The 23124-nt window shown below is 39.2% G+C and overlaps 3 protein-coding genes across 5 annotated transcripts in view; 2 read left to right on the top strand and 1 right to left on the bottom strand.

Moving 5' to 3' along the window:
- tcf7 (transcription factor 7) overlaps positions 1 to 6271 on the bottom strand; it is a 119993-nt gene extending 113722 nt beyond the window's left edge. Inside the window, exon 1 of one of the 3 annotated variants that reach the window (XM_037120109.1) lies at positions 6092 to 6271. The gene's annotated coding sequence lies outside the window, so the exon portion shown is untranslated. The remainder of the gene's footprint in view (positions 1 to 6091) is intronic. The other 2 variants (XM_037120110.1, XM_037120111.1) reach the window with 2 other exon arrangements.
- On the top strand, positions 4061 to 13867 carry vdac1 (voltage-dependent anion channel 1). The gene is made up of 9 exons (XM_037120114.1): positions 4061 to 4152; positions 6359 to 6428; positions 8352 to 8401; positions 8953 to 9105; positions 9290 to 9342; positions 9766 to 9993; positions 10858 to 11008; positions 11707 to 11764; positions 12728 to 13867. The coding sequence occupies exons 2-9, from the start codon at positions 6362 to 6364 to the stop codon at positions 12817 to 12819; spliced, it is 852 nt and encodes a 283-aa protein (XP_036976009.1). The 5' UTR covers positions 4061 to 4152; positions 6359 to 6361; the 3' UTR covers positions 12820 to 13867.
- Positions 13868 to 15267: 1400 nt separating this feature from the next.
- Positions 15268 to 22523, top strand: c13h5orf15 (chromosome 13 C5orf15 homolog). The gene is made up of 3 exons (XM_037120113.1): positions 15268 to 15458; positions 18216 to 19087; positions 19858 to 22523. The coding sequence occupies exons 1-3, from the start codon at positions 15338 to 15340 to the stop codon at positions 19990 to 19992; spliced, it is 1128 nt and encodes a 375-aa protein (XP_036976008.1). The 5' UTR covers positions 15268 to 15337; the 3' UTR covers positions 19993 to 22523.
- The last annotated feature ends 601 nt before the right edge of the window (positions 22524 to 23124 follow it).

Here is a 23124-nt window from a genome sequence, read left to right as displayed (position 1 = left end):
TCTGACACATTTTGTCACTGCTGGTTGAAAACCATGTGTTTCCAAATTCTGGGGATTGGGTTTTAAATGTATAATTTTTTTTAAGAAGAATAATCCAATCCAACTATTAGATCATGTGAATTAAAAAAAAAAAAAAAAAAAAAAAAAAAAACCAACAACAACTGAAAACGGGGCTGTTGTTTAGCTAATGAAAAGTTGGTGTTTTGTAGATTAATTATTTTCATATTCAAAAAGCTGTTTTGATCATAATTTGTGTTAAATTTTAAAGGTTAGCAAATTAATCACATCCTACACATTAAGGAATAGGAAAAAATATATAATAATATCATATATAATTCATGAATTACACAGTGTATAACAGCTTGGGTTTAAATGTAATTCTTTCTAAGCAGACAGAGGTAGTTTGCTGTGAAGCCACAGCGCCTTCGTTTCTCTGAAACAGCCAGTTTACTGGCATCAGCGAGCTGTCAGATGGTTACCAACACTGACATCTACAGGCTGACACTGATCACAACCTCTCTCCCACACAACCCGTCGCTCTGTCACAATTATTTTCTGTTTAAAGTTTTAATACCACTGCGAGCTCAGCCGCTGCGTTTGTTTCCTCTGTTCAGGACGCAGAGAGGATGCTGCTGATGGTTTTACCCTCACACTGTTTACAGAGCAGGCAGATAAACCAGCCACAGCGAGGCTCATACAGTGGTTGGTTAGTGGCTATAGTTTCCTGATCAGCTGATGAAACACCTACATGCTTTTATACCAGGGGATTTCAGTGACCTCCCTTTTATCAGGCAGTTCATATCAGGGGAAGTTTGAGTTTTTGTTAATTCAGTCATTTTGACTCTCGACAATGATAAATAGATCTTTAAAGTCCTGATGCACACTAATGATAGAAGAGAAATATCAGAGGTAAGATAATTTAAAAAATGTAATTATATATGGGTGAGCGAGGTGCAGCGAGGTGCCTTATTGTTGGCTGTGTGCTGCCAGTTGCAAAGGAAGCGTCTGAAGGTTTTTGGCAAAGTTCCCTTCACTCAACCACACTGCTGTTTCTGCGAAATCCTGCATGCATAAATTAAACAAAACTGCAAAAACATGCTCTGCATCCACAATGAGACCAGACAACGTTACATTACACACTTACACTTGTTAACATACGAACAGACGCGGAATGTGGCAAAATGCATTTTACTCAAATTGTGTAAAATTCTGAGAGCGTTTCCATTTCCTGCTACTAGACGCTCCGACTCCACACTTTTCAGATGGAAATGTTGAACATTTTACTCCATTTGATGTATTTGATAACTTCAGCTCTCACGTATTCCTGCACAACTCTATGTCTCTGTCTGTTTATATTGTATATATTATAGTCACTGTTGTTTGTTGTCTTCTATGTATGCACCCTCTTCATCAAGACAAATTCCTCGTTGGTGTAAAACCCTTCTTGGTAATAAACATGTTTCTGATTCTGATTCAGTTATGAGGGAGATTTCAGAATTACAATATCAAGATGTGATATTACTGATTAAGATGTAACTTCTCAGGGGGAATTCACAAGCTTCCAGGAAGATCATGTATTTTCTCTTAAAAATACATTTGTCCAAAATAAACCATATATATATATATATGTGTGTATATATGTACAGTATTGGCATCAAAATATATTATATATATATATATATATATATATATATATATATATATATATATATATATATATATATAAAATATATTTTGATGCCAATACTGTTATTTTAGTAAACATTTTTTTTATGCAGGACTTTTTCTTGTAACACATCTGTGTACTTCTTTATTTCTATATATGAACCTTTTAAATGTGATATTTGTGCAAAGATGCCATGTGCAGTTAAAAAAAATAACCTTAATAAAATCCTTAATGAGATAAAACACATGACTGTCACTCTGATGGAAATACTGTGAATTGCTCTGTTTTTTTCTTTTTGCTGACTACAACCATGCTTATGACAAAGATGGTCATATTCAGATCATTAAAAAAATAAATAAATAAAAAACATTTAATCTATCCTATAATATGTATGAAAATAATCTGTGTAATTGTGTCAGGGGGAAGAAAACAAATGACTGTTATCAACATAAAGTACTCATTATGCAGCAGACTAATCCATCTCAGTGTATGGTGTATATATATATATATATATATATACATATATATATATACATATATATATATATAATATGTATATATATATATATATATATACATATATATATATACATATTATATTATTGGATTTTCATGGCTGCTACATTTTTTAGAAGTGAAACTATTCAAAACTTTATAAATAGTCAGTATATACTGTTGGGTAACAATTACATATTATTATGATAAAATTATTTTCTAATAATAGAACACCTTTTATAAAACATTTACCTGAACACAAGCAGTAACTGAAGGTCACAATTAGGCTACATGTACTTGAGTATCTGCACCAGGATGTGAGTGTAACCAGCTGAGAGAGCTCTTTGGTAACTGCAGGCTGAGAATGATCTTCATCATGTAACATCAGAGGTCAGCACCTGTCATCCTCTCACCTACAGATGTGATGTAAGCTCACAGCTGCCGGGCTCGCTCCTCCGTCCTGGGTCAGTTTGTACAAACGGCACAGTGAGGTGAGGTTCAGCGGTGAAGGTGTCGAAAGCTGATCTCCAGTCAGCTGTTAAGGGGGAATGCTCAGTGATGCCGCAGGAGCTGCGTGCAACATGGGGTGAACTACGCATGCGTCAAGGCACAGTGCCGCCGATACCAAAGATAAGATTGAATAGTAAGATGGTTCACTTTCAGCTACTTCCGTTTTTCGGGTATTAACTCGCTGCAGAGGATCAAGGTGTAGGAAGCCCTACCATTTGTCATTATGCTTATTTTAGAGGTGCACTGTGTAGTTTTGGGGATGAAATTTTAATCAGAACAGAAAGATCTTCTTATTCAGTCTGTTCTTAAAATGATAACAGACTGAATAAACAAATCGACCCTAAAAATGAAACATAATTTCATACAGTTTTAGCTTGTTTAAATTTGGTGGACCCTGGCACCTTTCTAGCTACAAATCACTGTTCCGGGGACCTTATTTTCATCTGAGAACATCTGGTTAATCAACTGTTTGTATTATTACCTCATCAGTACCCTTTTCATAGATAGATTATTTTCATATTTTTCTACTTTGCTTTTTTTTTTAACCCAGCTTGAATTTGGAAAAAAAAAAAAATCAAAACCTTGCTACTGTAAAAGAGCTTGTTTTTTTCTTTCCCCCCATTTTTTAGACCAAAGCAAAATTGGATATAATTGGTAATGACATGTGGGCTACTGTAATAGCAGAGTTCTCAAATCTTTAAATTAAGTGGCCAGTTACTTAGGCATGTTGAATCAGTGTCAGGTTTAAAATCACTTCTAAAAATACAGTTCTATAAATCTGCCTTTAACACCTGATTTAGATGATTTTAACTTCACTTTAACTGTTTTATTAATCTCGATTTTACTTATTTTATTTCCCTGCTGTTTATATTTACAAACTGTGATTACCATTGCAATTATTTGAGTTTTTTGTGATTTTGAGATTCTTTGTTGATATGGTGCATTTAAAGCACTTTGTAACTCTGATCTTTAAAGGGGCTTTATAAATCCTTTTTATTTGTGTTATTATTATTATTATTATTATTATTATTATTATTATTATTATCCATATTGTTATTTCTAAAATATTATTACTGAAGGTCATTTTTTAGACTGTAAAAGTAGCTCTTATTACTTATTTGGAGCAGTTTTGCTTTTGAAGAGATGGATGTGATTTTATTCAGGCTACATTTGAGACCATTTTTGAGGCATTTATATTGCAAAGTGTCTTAAAATAAATCAACTATAAATTAGGATAATATACAATCAATCGAGTAAACAAAATATTCAGGATGATGGTTACGCAAAGTCGGGCTAAGTTGGATACCAGTAATGCTAAAATAGGGTGCGAACTATCTTGCCGTTTCACTGATTGTTGTATCTTTGAAGCTGCTGATGCTTACGTGACTTGTAACGTACGTGACGCCGCACCAGCTCCCTCCTCTCTCCTCCCTTTGTGCAGTTGACGAGCCCCTTTTCGGTCAGGACCGGATCACGCAGAGGTACGTTATGTATCCATTACTGCAATGCCCCACAGCTGACTCTTTACTGCGCAGCTGTTTCTCTGCTATCAGCCGGTGGACTCCGTCCTCCGGAGCCCGGAGCTGTCTGTCTCATCCTCTGATTTATAACCGATGCTGCTCGACGTGCAGCAGGGATGCTAGGCCTGCTGCCTGTACAACTGCTGTTAGCTTAGTGGCTAAAGTCTTGCGGTGCGGTCGACAGGGTGCTGACCAGTGCTCAGCAGTCATTCGTATAACGTATATTAGAAATAATCAAGCCTAGCTAGCTTATGGTTTAGAGTTCTAGTCACTTTACATGCTCCCCTGTCTGTCTGTGCCGTAACGTTACTCACTGGAGGCACCTGCCCGCTGTCCACCTTGATAGCTAGCTTATGCTAATCTGCTAGCAGGCGAGGGCAGAGAGATGCTCCCTTTACTGCCGTCATAAACCTCTTTGCGTGAGTCAAGAGGCCACTGCTGTGTTCACTGTAGAGGGAGACTACACTCTTTTAAAGTAATTGTAGCCTTTAAAGGTGGATCTCCCTGAATTTCACTCAGGCTAAAGAGATGCTGAAGGACAGTGATGGAGCCTGTACAAAGTCACAGCCACACACAGTCCTCATCATGCTGTAGGAGTGATGCTCTTTATTGTAAGTTATTTGGTGTGCCTGTTTCATAAAGATGATGTGACCTCGTTCAACCTGAAGTGAGGATTTTACTCCAGGACACCTCAGTGGGAGACATTGCAAGATATCGTGCACGCAGGGTTGTCCTAGCCTTATGTCCTCTACGGCCTTTTGCTCCTGCAGCCATGTGTGAGGCTTTAAAAGTACTCAGCCGCAGTTGCGTGTATTGGCAGACTGTACGTGTGTAAAGCTGAGTGGGCATGCTGTTTGTGTATGTGTGAACGCGTGACATTAGTCCACTTCCTGTCCAAGTGCTGTTTTATGACCACAGCAGTGGGATCGGGTTGGCTGCCCAGTGAGACATCCTTTATGACTGAGCTGGACATGGTGCATGCAGAGAAACATCTGGGCCACAAACATGGACATGGATACATGACAGTAGACGTGTTAGTCATGGTATAATTTGAGCAAAAGGGCGCGGTTGTTATGAAAAGGTGAGGCTTCACTTGAACTTGGCTGAGCAGGGTTTAAGGGAGATCTGGTGTGACTCACTGAGGTGGAGCGAGCCTTGGATCATTCATGACATTCCTTATAGAAACTCCTCATGTTACTCGCAAACTTCCCAACATTATTGAGCACAGATTTGACATTTAGTTGAGAGACATTGCTTAATTTCTTAGTGTTTTAAAAAAATGTTCCCACACATAAAGGCTGTATAAAGGAGATGTTAATGGATAAATCGTAAGCTCTAAGCTTGCTCTTCGCCGGGTAAACTGATCAAATTCCTGTTCTATCTACTGTCAATATGCACATGTATGTTATCGTTGGCCTGTGTAACAGCTGTCCCTTAGTAACTGTTGAGCTATTGAACAATGGAACAAACGTCTCCTCAACATAATGATGAAACAGACATGTGTTGCACAACAGGTTGTTCTTGAAAATGAAGGACAAAGAGATGTGAGCAGCCAGTCGAGTGGGTTAGCAAAGAGTCTGCATTGTACCCGAGTCTGAGTGAGTCTGTGGCCACCATTGTTCCTCCTAAACTTGGCCTCTTCCACTTTAAGACATCATGTTCAATGCTTCACAAATGACATTTACTCAGGAATCAGTGGAGGTTTTGACAGTGGACTGGCAAAGTATATCATTTGGAGGGTTTTTAAAATCCCTAATTAACAGCTGAATGCAAAAATGTGACACCTGCATACAAGCTGACCTCTGTCCTGACTGAGGAATGCAAGTTTGAGCAAATGTGTGTGTGCGTGTGAGAATCAGTGTTCAGCTTCTGAAAGTCAATAACTTCATCAGATTTGTACCTTTTCAAATCCATCAGTGACCTCCAGTTGCTCCCGCCTTCCTCTGCCAGCAGCACTACTGTGCTCACATCTGATCAGTCAGTCTGCTATTCTAATACAGTGTGGTTACTGTGTCTGTCCCTCTGCTGTTACTGGCTGCTCTGGCTGTCCTGAAGCTGTAACACAGAGGGAAGACAGCAGGGATGTTATTTTTCGAAGAGCCTCTTGTATTTTTTTGTTCCCCCTTGTTCCTGGTCGCAGCCTTTTACATCCTCTTTCTCTTTCCAGAGAATGGCTGTACCTCCCACTTACGTTGACCTTGGAAAGTCTGCCAAGGATGTTTTTACCAAGGGATACGGTAAGCACCAAGAATACTCACTTTCTGTAGAATACATTATTAAATATAATATGAAGTGTGAATAACAGACTTTAGAAGAACTACGTAACTAACTTAATAGTGTCTCGTCATAACATAGAAACAGCAGCAGCATGTAGTATCTACACACATGCTTCTGTTTAATTGTAAAACAGTGTTAAAGGCTTGGAAAAGGTCACCCAGAGCCACAGGAGACATAATGCAAACTTTTGTCACCGGCTGTGCAATACTACTTGCGACTAATAAACTGACTTTGTGTAAAAGCTAAGCACCTTTTTAGGTATGTAAAATATTAAGTCCTGGCACTATGGTAACAATTCAGACAACAGGTTGCCTCGACCAGCTGCCAAACGTTGTTTGTAATTGTAAGAACAAGCTTTATTTTGCACTGAAGCCTTTTCAGTTGAGGATTTTCTCTGTTGCCTCTTGAAATAAGAACTGAGAATACTTAGTTTATCATTCTCTACACAAGAAGAACAATCCCCTCTTTCTACATTGTTCTTTAAGGTAATCTGGGTGATTCTTTGTAAGAACTGATGCAACACTTCCTCTCAGAGATTGTGCAAATCAAGCAAAATTAAAGCAAATGATTCAAACCAGTTACTGTAGCTTCATAGCTCACCACTAGCTGAACCCATGAATAGATCAGAGCCTGCTGTTTGGGTAGATGTCCTCAGGGTGTGCTCTCTGCATACACACAGCTGTGCTTCAAGGGTTACTGAATTATGTCCTCTATTAATCCTCTGTCAAGGGATTTCCCTGTTGATACAGCAGACTGATTCATCATTCATTGACAGAGACTGTAATGCATTGCTGTGGGTTTCGGTTTGGGTCGTTCCAATATCGACACCAGTATCGGGAGTGCTTCTAATACTGCCTAAAATGCTGTAATTGTTATCATGAATGCTGGAGTTGCTGTGGTGACTAATACCTACGTATAATATACTCATAACAACACCGGTGCCACCAAACATTTCCAAGTGCTGCTGCTTCACATTAAATAAAACTTGCCAAGCAAAACACGAGTTGGCTTTTGTCATGAAGGAGGCTATGTACAGGAAATGCAAAGTGTTCAGTGAGTTTAGCACTGACTGCTACCATACATTAGATATGCATCCACAGAGCAAAACTACAGTCATTGCCAGCATTTGTTGACAGTGGATCAGCATTTGTTGACGGTGGATCAGTTTGTAATATGTCAGGGAGTAGTTTTCTACAGTCTCCATGAATAATCTCAGTTAGGTCTTAGATGAAGAACTGCATCATCTTGTCAGCAACTCCCTTAAAACATATTAAATAAGTCAAATGTGACTCCTGTGCTGTGTGTTCTGTCTGTGGTCCGACAAAGTATTGATTAAAAAAATCAAGTTGGGGGCAGTATATATCAGTATATCTCTATTTTCACATGGAGCTGTGGAGCTCTGTGGGTCATGTGAAGTGTGGTTGGGTGAATCAATTAATGGCTGTAATGCTTGACAGGGCCAGGGACAGGGCTTTAGGCTCGAGACAGGATGTGTTTAACCAAGCTTTTAACTATTATTCATAACTGACAACTCTAATGTTTTCACAGAACCTTCATCAAATCAATACACACATTCAGTTAGTGGCACATGAATAACTTTAAATGCACTCTGGAGGCTGGGAAGAGGGTATTTCACAGGCACTAATCAATAACTTGAAACAGTGGGATTTAAAATATCTAAACTGATGCTGTGTATGAATACAATTATGATATCAGTTACATGGTTAAGATGATAATATTAGTGATAGTATTGGCATTTAAGCAGTGCTTGTGTTTCAAAGTATCTGTGCTACTTACAGAACAGTTTCAGAGTGGTTATTATTAGATCTGTATTGTCATCTGGACATCAATTCTGATCTTTTATTAAATGCTGTCTCTTTCAGGCTTTGGGCTCATCAAGCTAGACTTGAAAACAAAGTCTGAAAATGGACTGGTAAGTCGTTGCCTGTCATCATCAGTTTATCAGAGCTGCTGCCGCGCCAGACTACGGCCATCCTATCATAGCTTAAGAGGCCCCTGACTGATAATTAAGTGGCTGGTTATCTGACCTCCTGAAAGCTGCCAGGACACCATGACCTCAGCTACCTGTTAAATACAGATTTTTGAGACTTGTTATTATTACTTGGTATTGTTATTATGTTGTCTTGTCCACTATGGATTTCTGTACCTCGTGCCCCCTATGATCAGCAACATACTACACTATGTTTTTGATCCAAAACTTATCAGTGAACTGAATTTTTTAAAAATCTGTCCTCACATGTATAGATTAACAGTAGTAGTAGTAGTAGTAGTAGTAGTAGTAGTAGTAGTAGTAGTAGTAGTAGTAGTAGTAGTGGTGGTAGTACTAGGTGTCAAATGCAGACGTGGTGTCGGTTAAAGTTTAGCAACAATGCATCACTGGGTAAATACCCTATGATAATGTAACTGAATACTAGGCGTTAGTTCTCGTTAGTACGAATCTGATGCCAATACTATCATCTGCAGGAGTTCACCAGCACAGGCTCTGCCAACACTGAGACCAGCAAGGTAGCTGGCTCCCTGGAGACAAAGTACAAATGGGCAGAGCATGGACTGACCTTCACAGAGAAGTGGAACACCGACAACACCCTGGGGACCGAGATCACCATTGAAGACCAGGTTGGTGATGGGGTGTGGTGGCCAAGAAAATCGAAAATGTGAATAAAATGTGACGTTAGTTGCCAGTTGCAATAACATGTTAAAGTGTATAGTAACAGATAAAGTTACCTATCTATGTAGTCCTATGTCTGTATTCACTGTATTTCGACATCTGATAAAATGAACTTTCTTACCTTTTCCACAGTTGGCTAAGGGGCTGAAGCTCACGTTCGACTCCTCCTTCTCACCAAACACCGGGTAAGAACAGCTGGAGAAAATAAAAGAACATGTTACACATGTTTTAGCAGAGCCTGGTCATAATACTCTGATTCTACCAAGGCCTGCAATAATGTGATACAATAAGATAATTTCCAGGCGTCTGTAAAAATGAAGAGTACAAAACTGGAAAATACATTTTTTTTTTTAAACAAAACTATAATTGCATGAACTATTTGAATGTCAGATATTCAAAAATCATGACCCATCCCTAGTCATAAGAGGACCCTGCTCTTATATCGGTGTAATTTAATAAATTGCGGACACATTGCAAGGAACAATTGTGTGACTATAGTTGCAGTCTATAGTCGTGATAAACCGATCTTCTTTATAAAACTTCTTTTTTTCTAGCTCTGGGTAATGTTTGCTTCTGACATTAACACACTCCCCTTAACTTCATGGCAGCAAGAAGAGCGGCAAGATCAAGACAGGCTACAAGTGCGAACACATCAACCTTGGCTGTGACGTTAACTACGACATCAATGGTACAGCCATCCATGGCGCAGCAGTAGTGGGCTACGAGGGCTGGCTGGCCGGTTACCAGATGACCTTCGAGGCTGGCAGGAACAGGATCACCCAGAGCAACTTTGCAGTTGGATTCAAGACTGACGAGTTCCAGCTCCATACAAATGTGTAAGACTGCATGAAGCAGCAGATGGTCATCAGTAGTATGCTAGCATGCACCCTTTCATTGTACTACATGCACTGACTTTCTAACACAGTGTTGAACCAGTGTGGCTTCTCTATATCTGCTGTGAATTTGGTGCAGTCCATACTCATTTAAATTTAAGACAGCAGGGACAGTGAACTTATAATGAGGGAATGTGAATTTCAAAGATAAAGCAGAGAAGCTTTGACATGTTTGAGATGGAAAAGGCATGTAGATGCAGCCTTTATTTTTTAAAACTATATTATCACGTTATGTGGTACTTGAACATGCATGTCAGGCTGTAAGTTGTAGCTGTAAGTCAAACAGCAGTCCAGACGAATGACCTTAAGCAGACAGAAGTCCTCAAACCGTTTTCTTGTCCTTGTTTGTTGACTAACTTGTTTCCCATTTGGATATCTGCCCAGCACCCAGGTGTCTGACAGTTATTTTTACACGCAGGTGATGGGATTTGCTATATTGCAAGTGAGCTGGAGTGAGTAGTTGGCAAGCATAGAGGGCCTCGGTGAAAAGCCAGACTGAGTCAGTGTCAGACAGTGAGAGAGCAAGAGAGACGGGGACGGGACACGGTTTAAGTCCTTTGTCCTGCTGTGCTGCTAGCCAAGCTTCTGTTTCAGTCTACAGCGGAACGTGTTTGTGAGGCCTGAGAAAGTGTAATGTAGGCTTTACATCAGTGACGGTGCTCCTCGCTGAGGAGTGCTTTAACTGACACGCAAGCAAGGCTTTCTTTGTTTACAAAACACAAAACCCTAATTTATCCCTTTGAGGGGAAAACATCACCTGTGTTGTATTAATATTTACACTACACATTCTCATCTGTTTGTTTTCAGAAATGATGGCACTGAGTTTGGTGGTTCTATCTACCAGAAGGTGAATGACCAGCTGGAGACAGCCGTCAACCTGGCATGGACTGCTGGAAACAGCAACACCCGCTTTGGCATCGCTGCCAAGTATCAGATTGATGCTGATGCATCCTTCTCTGTGAGTAGTGTGTAACCTAAAGTAGTTGTAGTAGCTGAATATTAACATCTTGCACCTCTAAAAGTAGAAGTTAAGAGTCATGCAGTGCAAAGGCTCAGAGGCCAGTGAAACCAACTGCTTGAACCCAGGCTGAAGACATTGGATATGGAGATATAGTGGGTGTCTGTTATATGAACTAAGATGGGGTGCATTATGATTAGTCAAGATCCGCTCAATTCAAATCTTGGGCACAATCGCTGCTGAATGTCCTGCCTAGCTGACCGACTTGAAAGAATGGAGAGGTCCCTGTGATTGTATCACATTCATTTGGGCATGAGAAAAGCCTCAGCCAAGCCAAAACATGCAATGGGAGGAGTCAGTCAGCTACAGACAGGCCCAAGCTAATTTACTCTCATCTATCACATTAGCCCTTAAATCCCAATTTCGACAGTGTCAGTGAGTGTGAATGGTTGTCTGTTAGTGGAATTAAATGTACTTTCTAACAACTTTTAAGTATGCTATTCTGATTGAAAATGTTTCAGTGGTAGCACTGTTGACTCACAGTATCAGTTTCAGAATTCAATATGAATCACAGTTAAGATTTTCTTAACATTTTGCTTGGAACAGGTGATAATATACCCAGCAGTGGCATAATAAATGTATCTTTTAGTAAAACGTGTTGTTCACTGTATGATTTTTCATCTGTGTTTCACACACAGGCCAAGGTGAACAACTCCAGCCTTGTGGGTCTGGGCTACACTCAGACTCTGAAGCCAGGTGAGTAACTGGATAAAACTCATGTGTCTAGTGCTTAAAAGGGACGAAAATGCTGACCTTGTTGACAAAGACCATACTATTTTAAAATGTACTTAAGACACAAAGAACACCAAAAAGCCATCAATCCAGAATTGTATAATTTGAGCAAATTTAAGAATGCAACTTGACTTGAGTTTTCTGAGGCTTTTTGTTTTAGGGCTACACAATAAATTGTTTCAGTGTCAACATCACAATGTCAGTAGGCACATTAGTCACATTGCATGATGTGCAGTGTCAACAAAGTCAAATGAGAAGAAGTCTGTCAGATATAAGATAATTTAATCAGATTGTGCTCTTGGAAACATGAAGGTCTGCTACGTGGGAGCGCATTCAGGCAAAACACCAATCATTCTTTTTTAATTTATCAAATTAAGCAACTCCTGCTTAATCATTTCAGAGAAATCGCAATGTCATTCTCTTCAGTATCGTGCAGCCAACATTTTTCTTTTTCTATACAAACATCAGACTGCTTGTGAATATATGTCACTGAGGATATTATTCTATGTTGATGGCCAGAAGTAGAACAGAAGAGTTGTGAAGGGCCATTTACAACTGAAAAACACATTTTCTCCAGGGTAAAATAACAGTACCATTACATTACATTACAGTAAGATGTGGTCGTAGTTGAATGCGCGCTGTAAACTAATGTTGGAGTATAGAGGTAGGATGTTCAGTAAAGCAAGACTGGAATATTACAGAAAGCAACATTTATAGTCAAAAAAATATACGCACATACGCATTAATATATGGGGAAAAGCACAAAATCGTGGACCCGGTTCATGGGCATTCTCTATAGTCTCCTTTCTGCAACATTAACTATTCATTCTGTTTATTCTTGGTCCCTTTTTTTCCTACAACCATATGCCCCTGAATAAAAATCCCCTTCTCTATGCATAGCTCATACCAATGTGTCTATTTCTGCAGGCATCAAGCTGACCCTCTCTGCTCTCCTTGATGGCAAGAACATCAATGCTGGTGGCCACAAGCTTGGTCTCGGCCTCGAGTTCCAGGCATAGGAGAATGAGGCAGATGGCTTTCCAGTCCTCCGAGCACACACACATTCCCCACCCAAAAAAAAAAATAATTCCAAATCCTGTATTGATTAGGCTAGCCCTCACAAAACCCCTGTTTCTCCCCCTAGATATGCCACAGCTGGAAGCAAGACAGAATAAAGGTCAAATCGTTCTTGTGACGATCTACCCACTTTTAAAGGACCATTTTAAGGGAACATTATATTTTGCAAATATAGAGACGAGTTCAGAACAAAACTACAACTGTAAGTCAGAAAGTTTTTTTCTTGAATTGTTCAGCTTGCAAGGGAAATGTAGCTTTGGTACATCCATGTTGGCCTCACTATTTGTCATGTCACTATGGTCATACACGATGCTTTAATTTTTGTGTCTCTCTGCTTTCCAATGCCGATAAAAGGGAAAATCAAAAGTAGTTCAGCCTAAAATGCATCATGGGCTCGACACAGTCAGTGTACAGTTGAATAGTTACACCACCAGATGGTGCTGTTGCATAGCACCATTAAGTACTCCTTGCTCAAATGTTGTAGTGGTGAAGTATGTCTTTATTTTCACACATCTGCACCAGAGAGCTCTACTGTCTGTCTTGATATATTATACAATGGGAAGGGTACAGTAGTTGTCCCTGATGTAAGCAGCTGTGAGTAGCTCTAAGAGACACTACACCCCAATGTGTACATTCTGTGTTTGTCGTCTCACTTGTTTATTGTGTCTGTGCATTTGGTGTAAAACATGTCTTTTGTTAAATATAGCAAAATGAATATTATTTTATTGACAGTCTTGCATAGTTTAATCCACCTTTAAAGTCTTACGAAGACAATGACTTGTCAATTCTTTGTCAAGCAAACAGAAGGAAACCTATAATGCACACAGTTGAACTTCTCTACATAAGAGTACTTCTGAAAAGGAGGATGAAATGAATAAATATAGTGGATGGGAAATGGTAGTCTTCCACAACTGGTCATGGGAATCATACTTAGTGTACCTGACAGTATTGTTATTCCCTGAATTAAATAAAGAACATCTTGAACCAGTCTCTATTTGTTTCTTCATCTGCCTTTTTACCTGTATCTAATGATGATGACCTCATACCATGTTTAATTAAATATATTTGTTTTGAAGCAGAAAATTGAATCTCACATTGTTTGTTAATCTTCATTTCTATAGAATATAAGACATAAGTGAAAAGGACATAACTCAGGACGATATCTTTAAACTAATTCAATTTTAACTTCAAACCTACTATCTGAAATTGAACCCATTAGAAATGTATCTTATTTTAATGTTAAAACACTGATCATAGAGATTTAATGATGGGTTAGAACCTTACTGGGGTCTAATTGAGCTTACACAGCAGTAGGTTGTTTGAGTGATTTTCTGTCAAACAAAATTAATATGAATTTAACACAGCCTGTAGTGTGAACAATTCCAGATGGTCATTCCTACATTTTGTCACCTTAAGGAAATGTAAGGGTTAAAAATGTCAAAACGCTATTGACTGATACTCTTTTTTGTGTCATCTCTTGCTGGCTTTAAATGTTGAATAATATCAATGTTGTATGAAACATGTTGACTATTTCAAGGTTTGTCATTAAATAATTACGGTGCATTGCTACACTAATGGCTGGGAGCTAAACAGCATTGCTTGCTTGAAAAGATAGATAATACCAATGATGTATGAAAGATGTGGAATATTTGAGGTTTGTTAAGATGCTGCTGAACTGCATTTATTCACCAATGGCTTGGAACTTAGCTGCATCCTGTATTGCTTCACTAATTGTCGTAACACACTCAATTCTCCCCATGATGGGCATTAATAAAGTATTTGTCATTATGAGTCTGAGAATTAAACCGCATGGCTGTACTTATACCTGGGAGGTAAACTGCATTGCTGGCTTTAGAAATTAATTGATACCAATAATGTATGAAAAATGTGGAATATTTTAGGTTTGTTAAGATGCTGCTAAACTGCATTTATTCACTAATGGCTGGGAGCAAAACTGCATCCTCCATCACTTCACTAATTGTTGTAACATGCAAGGATCCCCATGACGATTAATAAAGTATTCCAGATTATGATTCTGAGAGTTAAACTGCATCGCTGTACTAATACCTGGGAGCTAAACTGCATTGCTGGCTTTAAAAAGTAAATACAGATGACGTGTTTAAAATATGAAATATTTTAGGTTTGTTTAAAGTTCGCTGAACAGCGTCAGTTCAATGGCTGGGAGCGGAACTGCATTGCCGGCTATAATTTGTATAAAGAACCAGCAGGAGAAGTGTGAAGAAAACACTGCATTGTGAGTAAATTACCACCTTATACCAACCTTATTTTCACTTTAATGTTGTGGCTGAAACATTCACGACAAAAACAACAGAGTGACTCAGCCCTCATGATTCCACGGTAAATAACTGTGACTCACACCCACACATTCACTCACTCAGTCAGTCAGACGACGTAGCTGTGCTAAGCAACCACGCCTCTTCAGTTACTCACGCATCAAACATGGCGACGTGCAGGAAGATGGGGCGAAGCAGGAGGAACATTTCGGCTCTTTTTCTGGTCATTTTCCTCCAAGTGTTGGCCAGGGGTTGCCTGTCACTTCCGATAAATACCGCGGCACAGGGTACGTTGTACAAATCAGAGATAATTACTCGTTTCTGACCAACTAACAGGGCTGCTAGCATGCTAGCGAGTATCAGGTAGCTAACGTTATACTGTGGCTAGCCGGCTAATACGTCGTGCTAGCAAACACAGTGTCAGGTGAGCGGACGTTGACAGCCTGTGTGTGCATACCGGAAAAGTCATTAACCGTATTTTTGTTTTACTGGAGTAATTATAAAAGTATTTCAATGCAGTTCAACGAAGTATTTTACCAAATATAAGGAGTAAAATGAGGCTTATGTGAGCTCTGTGGTCATCTCGTTTTGAAATTTGCCCGTTGCGTCACTTTTAACAGAATCTGATGGTCTCACGTCAACGTCATACGTTTATTGTACGTTAATATACAGATATTTAAATCTGCTTTACGTTTCCTGACTTGGTGTTGGCTGTGTTGTATTCAACTCCACGAAGTCTAAAGACACTAAATGTTCACAACAAGCATCGCGGAAGAAGGAAGTCCCTCTATCTCTCGCTCGTTTTTTTTCTTTTTCTTTTTTCAACTTCAAGCTGGAGCACAGCAACTGTTGTAACCTGTGTCGGGTACACTTTTAAACTGACCAGTCAGCTGAAGGGTCCCAGGTAAAATGGCAGTTCAGTTAAAGCTCCTACTTTGCGGTGCCCTGCGGGGACTCCTGTGCTGCAATGATTTATGGCGGCTAGATAAAGTGACTTGTTCCAGATGTCCTTGTCATATATCTGAGCTGTTAATGTACCCCCTGTCAACCCGGTCCAGCTCCACTATTCATTAAAAAAAACAAAAACCTTTTGAAGTTTTACCTTCAGGGTACCTGGGACCACAGTAAAAGTGCTCTCTGTGACATGCTCTGTCTTGCATTAATGGACTTTGACTGTGTGCACTTTATTGACTTAAATCTGTTGAGATAAGGTCAGTGAGGTGTTGATTTCATGGCCTTATGTCTCTACTTTTGAAACAAAGATTGGATGTCTTGCTATTGCATTAGCTGTGGTCAGGTTGCAGCATTGTGTTTGCTGGTAAAGATCTGTCTCTTGTCTCCGGCCTATTTCTTTCGTCATGGCGTGACTGTACCATGCCACCATCTCATCGAACGCACTCAGACAGCTAATCTCTACATGCATCACTGTGACAGAGATGCACTGATAGAGCAAAAAGCCATACAAACAGGCACTACTAGTTAGGAACAAAAATGTCAACAGTATTCCCCTTTAGCCTGGGATCACATTGGTATCAGACACCAGTATTTACTGCTCTTCTGAATCATTTTAGATCACATTAAGTCTCATGTTTTCCATTTACTGCAAATGTCCCTTTCGGTTTATTCTTGTGTGTTTTGGAGACGTCGTGCGAACAAAGAATTGTTTATACAGAGGGAGGATGACCTTAACTTGACTAAATATTTATTTATCTCGAAACACAAACGGCAAATGACAGATAGGCAGTTGTCTAACTTGGTTGGCAGATTGTTCAGCATAGCCCAGCCCAAAATTACCAGCATAAAGTTAGTGTCGTATGGGTTTAATCTGAATAAACTGACCCCATAATGATCAGCAAAAATGTAGACACATCTGCCATTACAACCATGATTTAAGGACGTATTATAAACATACCAAAAGATTGAGACAGCTGTCAAGTATGATCCAGTTGCTCCGTCTTTAAGGCTGAATATTTCACATGCAGTTTCATTCAGCAAAGCCAGTAACTGTGGCTGCAACAAAAGATCTTCTGTTAGTGATTATTTATGCTGGCCATGGCCCGTGTGTATGAATAGTCCCTTTCTTCTCTTGGGGACGTCTTACGCCATGTCTCAAGTCCCTAGTGTTCTGCTCCCGTCCCTTCCTAAGCAACGCCTCCTAGTCCCACAGGATGAAATAATGTTGACACTTGTTGGTTAAATGGTGTCATTGATTCCGGAAAGGCTGGCCAGATGCAGCAGTTCAGCTCTTGTTTAAAGACACAGTCAGGAATTGAATTCAGCCGTAGAAATTCCTTCCAGTTAAAGTACTTTTTTTTCAAGTATGAAGCTGAAATGCTACGTTTGTTATATGACAACTGTTATAAACCTAAACTGGCAACAAAAAATTGGAAAACCTGGCTGGCATGGGCGTAAATTCAAATCTGCCCGACAAAAACATCCGTCATCTATCATTTACCAAACAAAAAAACCCCAATATGAAGTGCTTAATAATTCCAGCTGAAGTAATCGCCATTATCAATCCTATTTTGATAATAAGTAATAAGTAATTGTTTTCAAACACTTGCTGGCTCCAGCTTCTTAAATATAAAGATTTGCTTCTTTTATTTAATGCTAGACAATGGAGAGTCTTCGGTATTTGGACATTTAGTTGGAAAATGAACCAAATTCAAGACGTCACTTTGGGATCTGGGACATCTGTTATGAGTTTTCAGCGTTTGAACGTTTCATATATTTCATCAGTTAATCATGAAAACAATCGGCTGATCAATAGATAATGAAAATAATTGTTAGATGCAGCCATATTTATAGCATAGTAAAATATGTAATAGCACATCACAATTGTGTCTTGAAGAGGAGATATTTTGTCACAACACAGCTTTTTTCAGATGTAATAATGTGAGGAGAGAAATATCTCTTTTGCATCTCCTTGACTGAGAACACATTTTTTCTTAACTTTGCAAACATTGATATGTTCATTGTTTAAAGGACTGTTTCTTCAATCCTAATGTCTTGCACTATTTTTTCTTCTTACATGACATGACCAGACAAAGATCAGGGAGAAGACACACCTCAAAGTCTCACTCTCACTACTGTGATTCAGGACACAAGTGACACTCAGCCTTCGACACCTGAAGAAAGTCATGATGTTCCAGAGCCTAATAACCCTGAAACACCCGCTGGGAAAGACTCCACTCCAACAAAAGCAGATGCTCCTATAGAAAATCCTACCACAGCCATTCAAACAATGACGCAAGCGAATGAAGAAATGCATTCAGATAAAATCATTAACATCGATGAGAAGCCAGTACCTGTTGCCGACGCGGACAAAACTCCAGTTGATGCTAATGCAGATAATTCAGATAATTCAGATAATGCAGATAAAGACCACCCAGTGGAAGCTGAGACAACAGGAGAGCCTGTTGCTTCTGAAACCACTTTAGCCTCTACTCCAGAAGCACCCTTCACCTCTGTCAAAGCCCCTGAACCAGCCAAAAATGATGAAGTGGGAGAGTCCGAAGTACCCATCTCTGACTCCAAACCCTCCGACACACTGATCCCGTCCACAGAGCAGGACATTGACCCAGAGCTGATGTCAACTACTGACAAAGGACCAGCACATAATCTTGATCCGGATGGTTACACAGACGATGGCGATGAAGACGAGGATGACGAGGATGATGGTACCTATGTGGACAGCGAGGACGCTGACGCTTTGGACAACGGATACGAGAGCAATGATGTCGGCAAAGACCAGCCTGTGAACAGGCTGCAGCAGCCAGACGGGCTGGAGCTGAACCATTTCAAGGGAGCAGACAGCTACACCACAGAGGATGAGGACTCCCACTTCTTCTTTCATCTGGTCATCCTGGCTTTCCTGGTGGCAATCGTCTACATCACCTACCACAACAAGAGGAAGGTGAGTGTTAGCATTACTGTTCAGGATGCAGAGGCCAGAGGTGATGAGGCAGTCTGGTTTAAAATGGACTGATACTACATTAGCTGTAACTTGTGATGCTTGTGGGTAAAGAACTTATCAAATCTGAGATGTTCTGATTGTTGTGAGGTTAATTGTTTTTGATGACTGTTCAGGAAAATGATGCCTTCGATTTCACCTTCGTCATAGGTTCTCACATTGGACTCTTTGTCTTTGTTAGATTTTCTTGACACATTTATGACATGCATCTCGAGTGACCACTTGTGATCACATCTCACTTCTTTAATGCTGATTTGCTGAACATATACTGAAATTACAAGAAGGCCCAAATAATTAAGAATTGTCAGAGACAGTGTTTCTTAAAGTTTCTCCTAGCGATCCACAAAACTGAGTGATTTTATGAGGGAGTTGAACAAAAGGATTTGTTCTAATGGTTTATGCTTTTCAACATGTGTGTTGTTGTGTATATATGATCATATGTGGCACATACCAGTCAGTAATCTAGAGAACTAAAATGGCGTGCGTTGGTTTCTTTCTTTGTCAAATATGTAGAGGAAGGTTTTTTTAATGCGTATTATGCTGGCCTCATTTAAATTTGGTTTTACAGCTGATTTAACTGTCAAATTATGTAGTCTTTCATCTGTTCTGCTAGACTTTTCGCCAAAAAATATTCTTACTTGATCAGCACTTGCACATCTATCCGATTAATTGGATTTCCATCTGCATTTGTTCTTCTTTTTTTCTCTTTTCAGATCTTCCTCTTGGCTCAGAGCCGACGCTGGAAAGACGGTCTGTGTTCCCGGAACACCGTGGAGTATCACCGCCTGGACCAAAATGTCAACGAGGCCATGCCGTCCCTCAAGATGACCCGAGACTACATCTTTTGATCCACGTTAAGAAGAAACAAAATGTCCAGACCTGCACAGAGCCATTTGGCCTTGCTGCCTGGCCGGTCGCATTGTTGAGACGCTGTGCTTTGTCATGGAGCTTGATTGTTGCTTTCTCCTGCTTTGCAGGCCAACTGGAGAGCAGAGGGTGTTTTGTCTTTGGGATAGAATTATGTTTTCTTCAGGATGTCATTGCTGTCTGCATAGAGAGATTTTTACTGTGTATCTGTTATTCTTATTTGATATGCTATTTGAATTTTATTTGTCCTTTTTTCTAAATTAATAACTTCTTGGGATTTAATATGTTTTGTTTTATTATATCTTCTCTTTCTTGGGAGTGTTTCAGCCTTATGTCCCCTCTACACCTTTTTTTTTTTTTGCCTTTTGCGTATGGTCTTAATATGTTCAATAGTCACCTTGAGAATAGGAAGAATCACATGTTAATGTAACTTAGGTCAGAATATAATGCTAAATTATAACAGTTGATTATTAACCCCAAGATTAACAACAGACATTCTCTCAGCAGTTAGCCAAGATATGAAGTGACACACAAAGCAGCTGCATTTAAAGCACTTGTTGTGTCATGTGTACTTTTGTATTGTAAAGTGTAAGTATGCAAAATAGCAGCAATCTAGGAGAAGCTGATTCAAGCTCATTCCAAAACCTGTCCACCGCTCATGTTGAAATGGTCTCACTTTTTGCTGTATTGAAACACTAATGCTAGCTGCATTTCTGCACTTTCCTCTCTGACAGCGAGTTGACACATGTAACGCTGTAGTGCCCACATATCCCCAGCTCCTCCAGAAGTAAATCAGCATAGGCCCTTTCCACATGTACACAGGTATTTCTAAAAACAAAGCTTTTTTCTATGCATTTTGGGTGAATCGCATTTTAGGTTGCTGAAAATGAGTCAAAGCCATTCAGCAACACTGTTTTCAGTTTTATGTCTGGATGGGTAGAAAATGATGCAGGCACACACATTCATCAGTGTATGTCGCATCATTGGTAAATGTAATGTCAGAATATTTGAGTTTGTACAGGGACACAATGGATAATATATTGTTTAATGTCATATTTAGAAAGACACAAACGAACATTGATAATACAAGAATACAATAATTGATGAAAACTGCTGCTTGCAGTTTTTTGCTGACAAATCATCCAAAGATTCTTTGAAGAGCAGTTACATTGCCCGGCACAAACATGCATGGTGTATGTGAATGGCCATGGGAAGTGTAATAGTATGGACGGAGATTATTTCTGAGCATTCTGAATGTCAGAATTCTGTTCTTGACAGAATTAAAAATATATATGTATTTTTAACCCTGAAAAAAATACCTGTGTACATGTGGACAAGGCTTCCCAGGCTTTTGTTCTTAGCACACGGCACAGAAGCCTAAAAAATATTACAAATCCAAAAATGTTACGCCCTCAAACATGGTACTGAACATCAATAATTTTCAAAGTAGTGAATGAAATTAGAAATTTCAATATTGTGACAGCACTAAAAGACTTGACTCAAGTGATTGTGTCATATAAAATTAATCAGACTGTTCTTTTACCTAACAAAGGAAGAAATCCCACTTTGAAAGAAATTAAAAAATGTAGTTAAAGTTTTTCATACTTACATTTTCTGTGATACTTTTGCAGATACTGCATAACAGCCATCTTATGTTACATTATGTAAGGGATGTAAAATCTCTATTACATGTTGGGAAATGAAGCTACACATTGAGCATTAAGTCAGGGAGGGTGACTCCTCTTCAGGTGAGTTGCTGTTCACATGCTAAAGCCATTTAAATGAAGACAGATCCTGTATATTGATGAGGTTAGAATGTACTTATAGAAAGTATGAGAGAAACTTTTATTGCCAGACTTTTTCCTCGTTCATCAGTTTATATTTGTCTAATGGTACCTGTTTACTTCTACTGCCCAGATTTTGCTATGCAGAAATCCTGGGGCTGGCCCTCTTTGTTTTATGACTTCGGTGAAGTCTCTATCAATCAGTTCTGGTCCTCATCCTAACGGCTGTGTTGCCACATGCTCACACAGAACTTTTGATTTTTATCAGAGTACAGTTTGATGGACTGGTGTCTCTGTTTATCAGAAATGTTTGCATGCTCTGTGTGGCCCGATGTTCGCATGAGCACCAAAAAACCAGAGCAGATCACATTGTTTTTGTGTCACTCGTTCTTGTGACTCTTGACTTTTCATCACAGCTCCGTGTTGTTTTTCTGTCCGTCTGTCACCGTCTCATGCCTTCAATTGAAATGCCATTACTAACACATGTCCACATATTATCACCCTCTTGTCGCCTTCAGCCAGTTGTTTTCAGCTGTCTTGTCTTTATACAATGCACACATCGGGTAGATAGATAAGATGATTTGCACTGTGCAGTTCGGTCATACTAGCTTGAATAAGAGGGGAGTAGTCCTGTGTTAAGGTGATGGATCAACACTGCTCTTGCAATCAACAGTAGAAGCTGTACAATCTCTTTTTTTGTCAATAAAGCACAAATTGTGTACAGAGTCCTCCCTGAATCTTTCATTTTGTGGTTGATGCTTTTCTTTAGACATGCAACGATTATAAATATCAAGGGTTTGATTAATGTCCGAGGAAAATTCACAGTTTCACGTTCATAATCAGTGTTGCAAACTCATTTAACTCATACATGAAAGATATCCTAAAATATTACTCGTCTTTGATAAGAATTGCACTTCAAGTATCTGATATTAAATGTGCATAATCATCAGTAGTGATTATCCAGAATTAAATGTACTTAGTAACTATGAAAAATACAGATACAAATAAATTCTACACATATTTATATGAATCTATATACTGGAGATCAACCGTTTCTTGGTCTGATCGATAATTGGAGCCACTATTCAGCATTTTTCTGATTATTGGAATCAGTCTTGGAAAAAAAAAATAGCAATAAAATAACTTAAACATACCTCAAACTTCGGCTCTGATGCAGTATGTAAAGAAACTAGTGATTTCAGTTATCAAACAATAGCGGTGGCTCTTTTTTACTGTTTCAAAAACAAATTACACAGTAACCACTAAATACACCAATGCACTAAATGCTAATACTGTAGAGGGTTAGGGTTAGGGTTAGCTTTTACGGTT

Source organism: Acanthopagrus latus, chromosome 13 (genome assembly GCF_904848185.1).
Source record: "Acanthopagrus latus isolate v.2019 chromosome 13, fAcaLat1.1, whole genome shotgun sequence".
Taxonomy (NCBI): Eukaryota; Metazoa; Chordata; class Actinopteri; order Spariformes; family Sparidae; genus Acanthopagrus; species Acanthopagrus latus.
The sequence above is the reverse complement of the archived record's forward strand: the minus strand, read 5'-3'. Positions and strand labels throughout refer to the sequence as shown.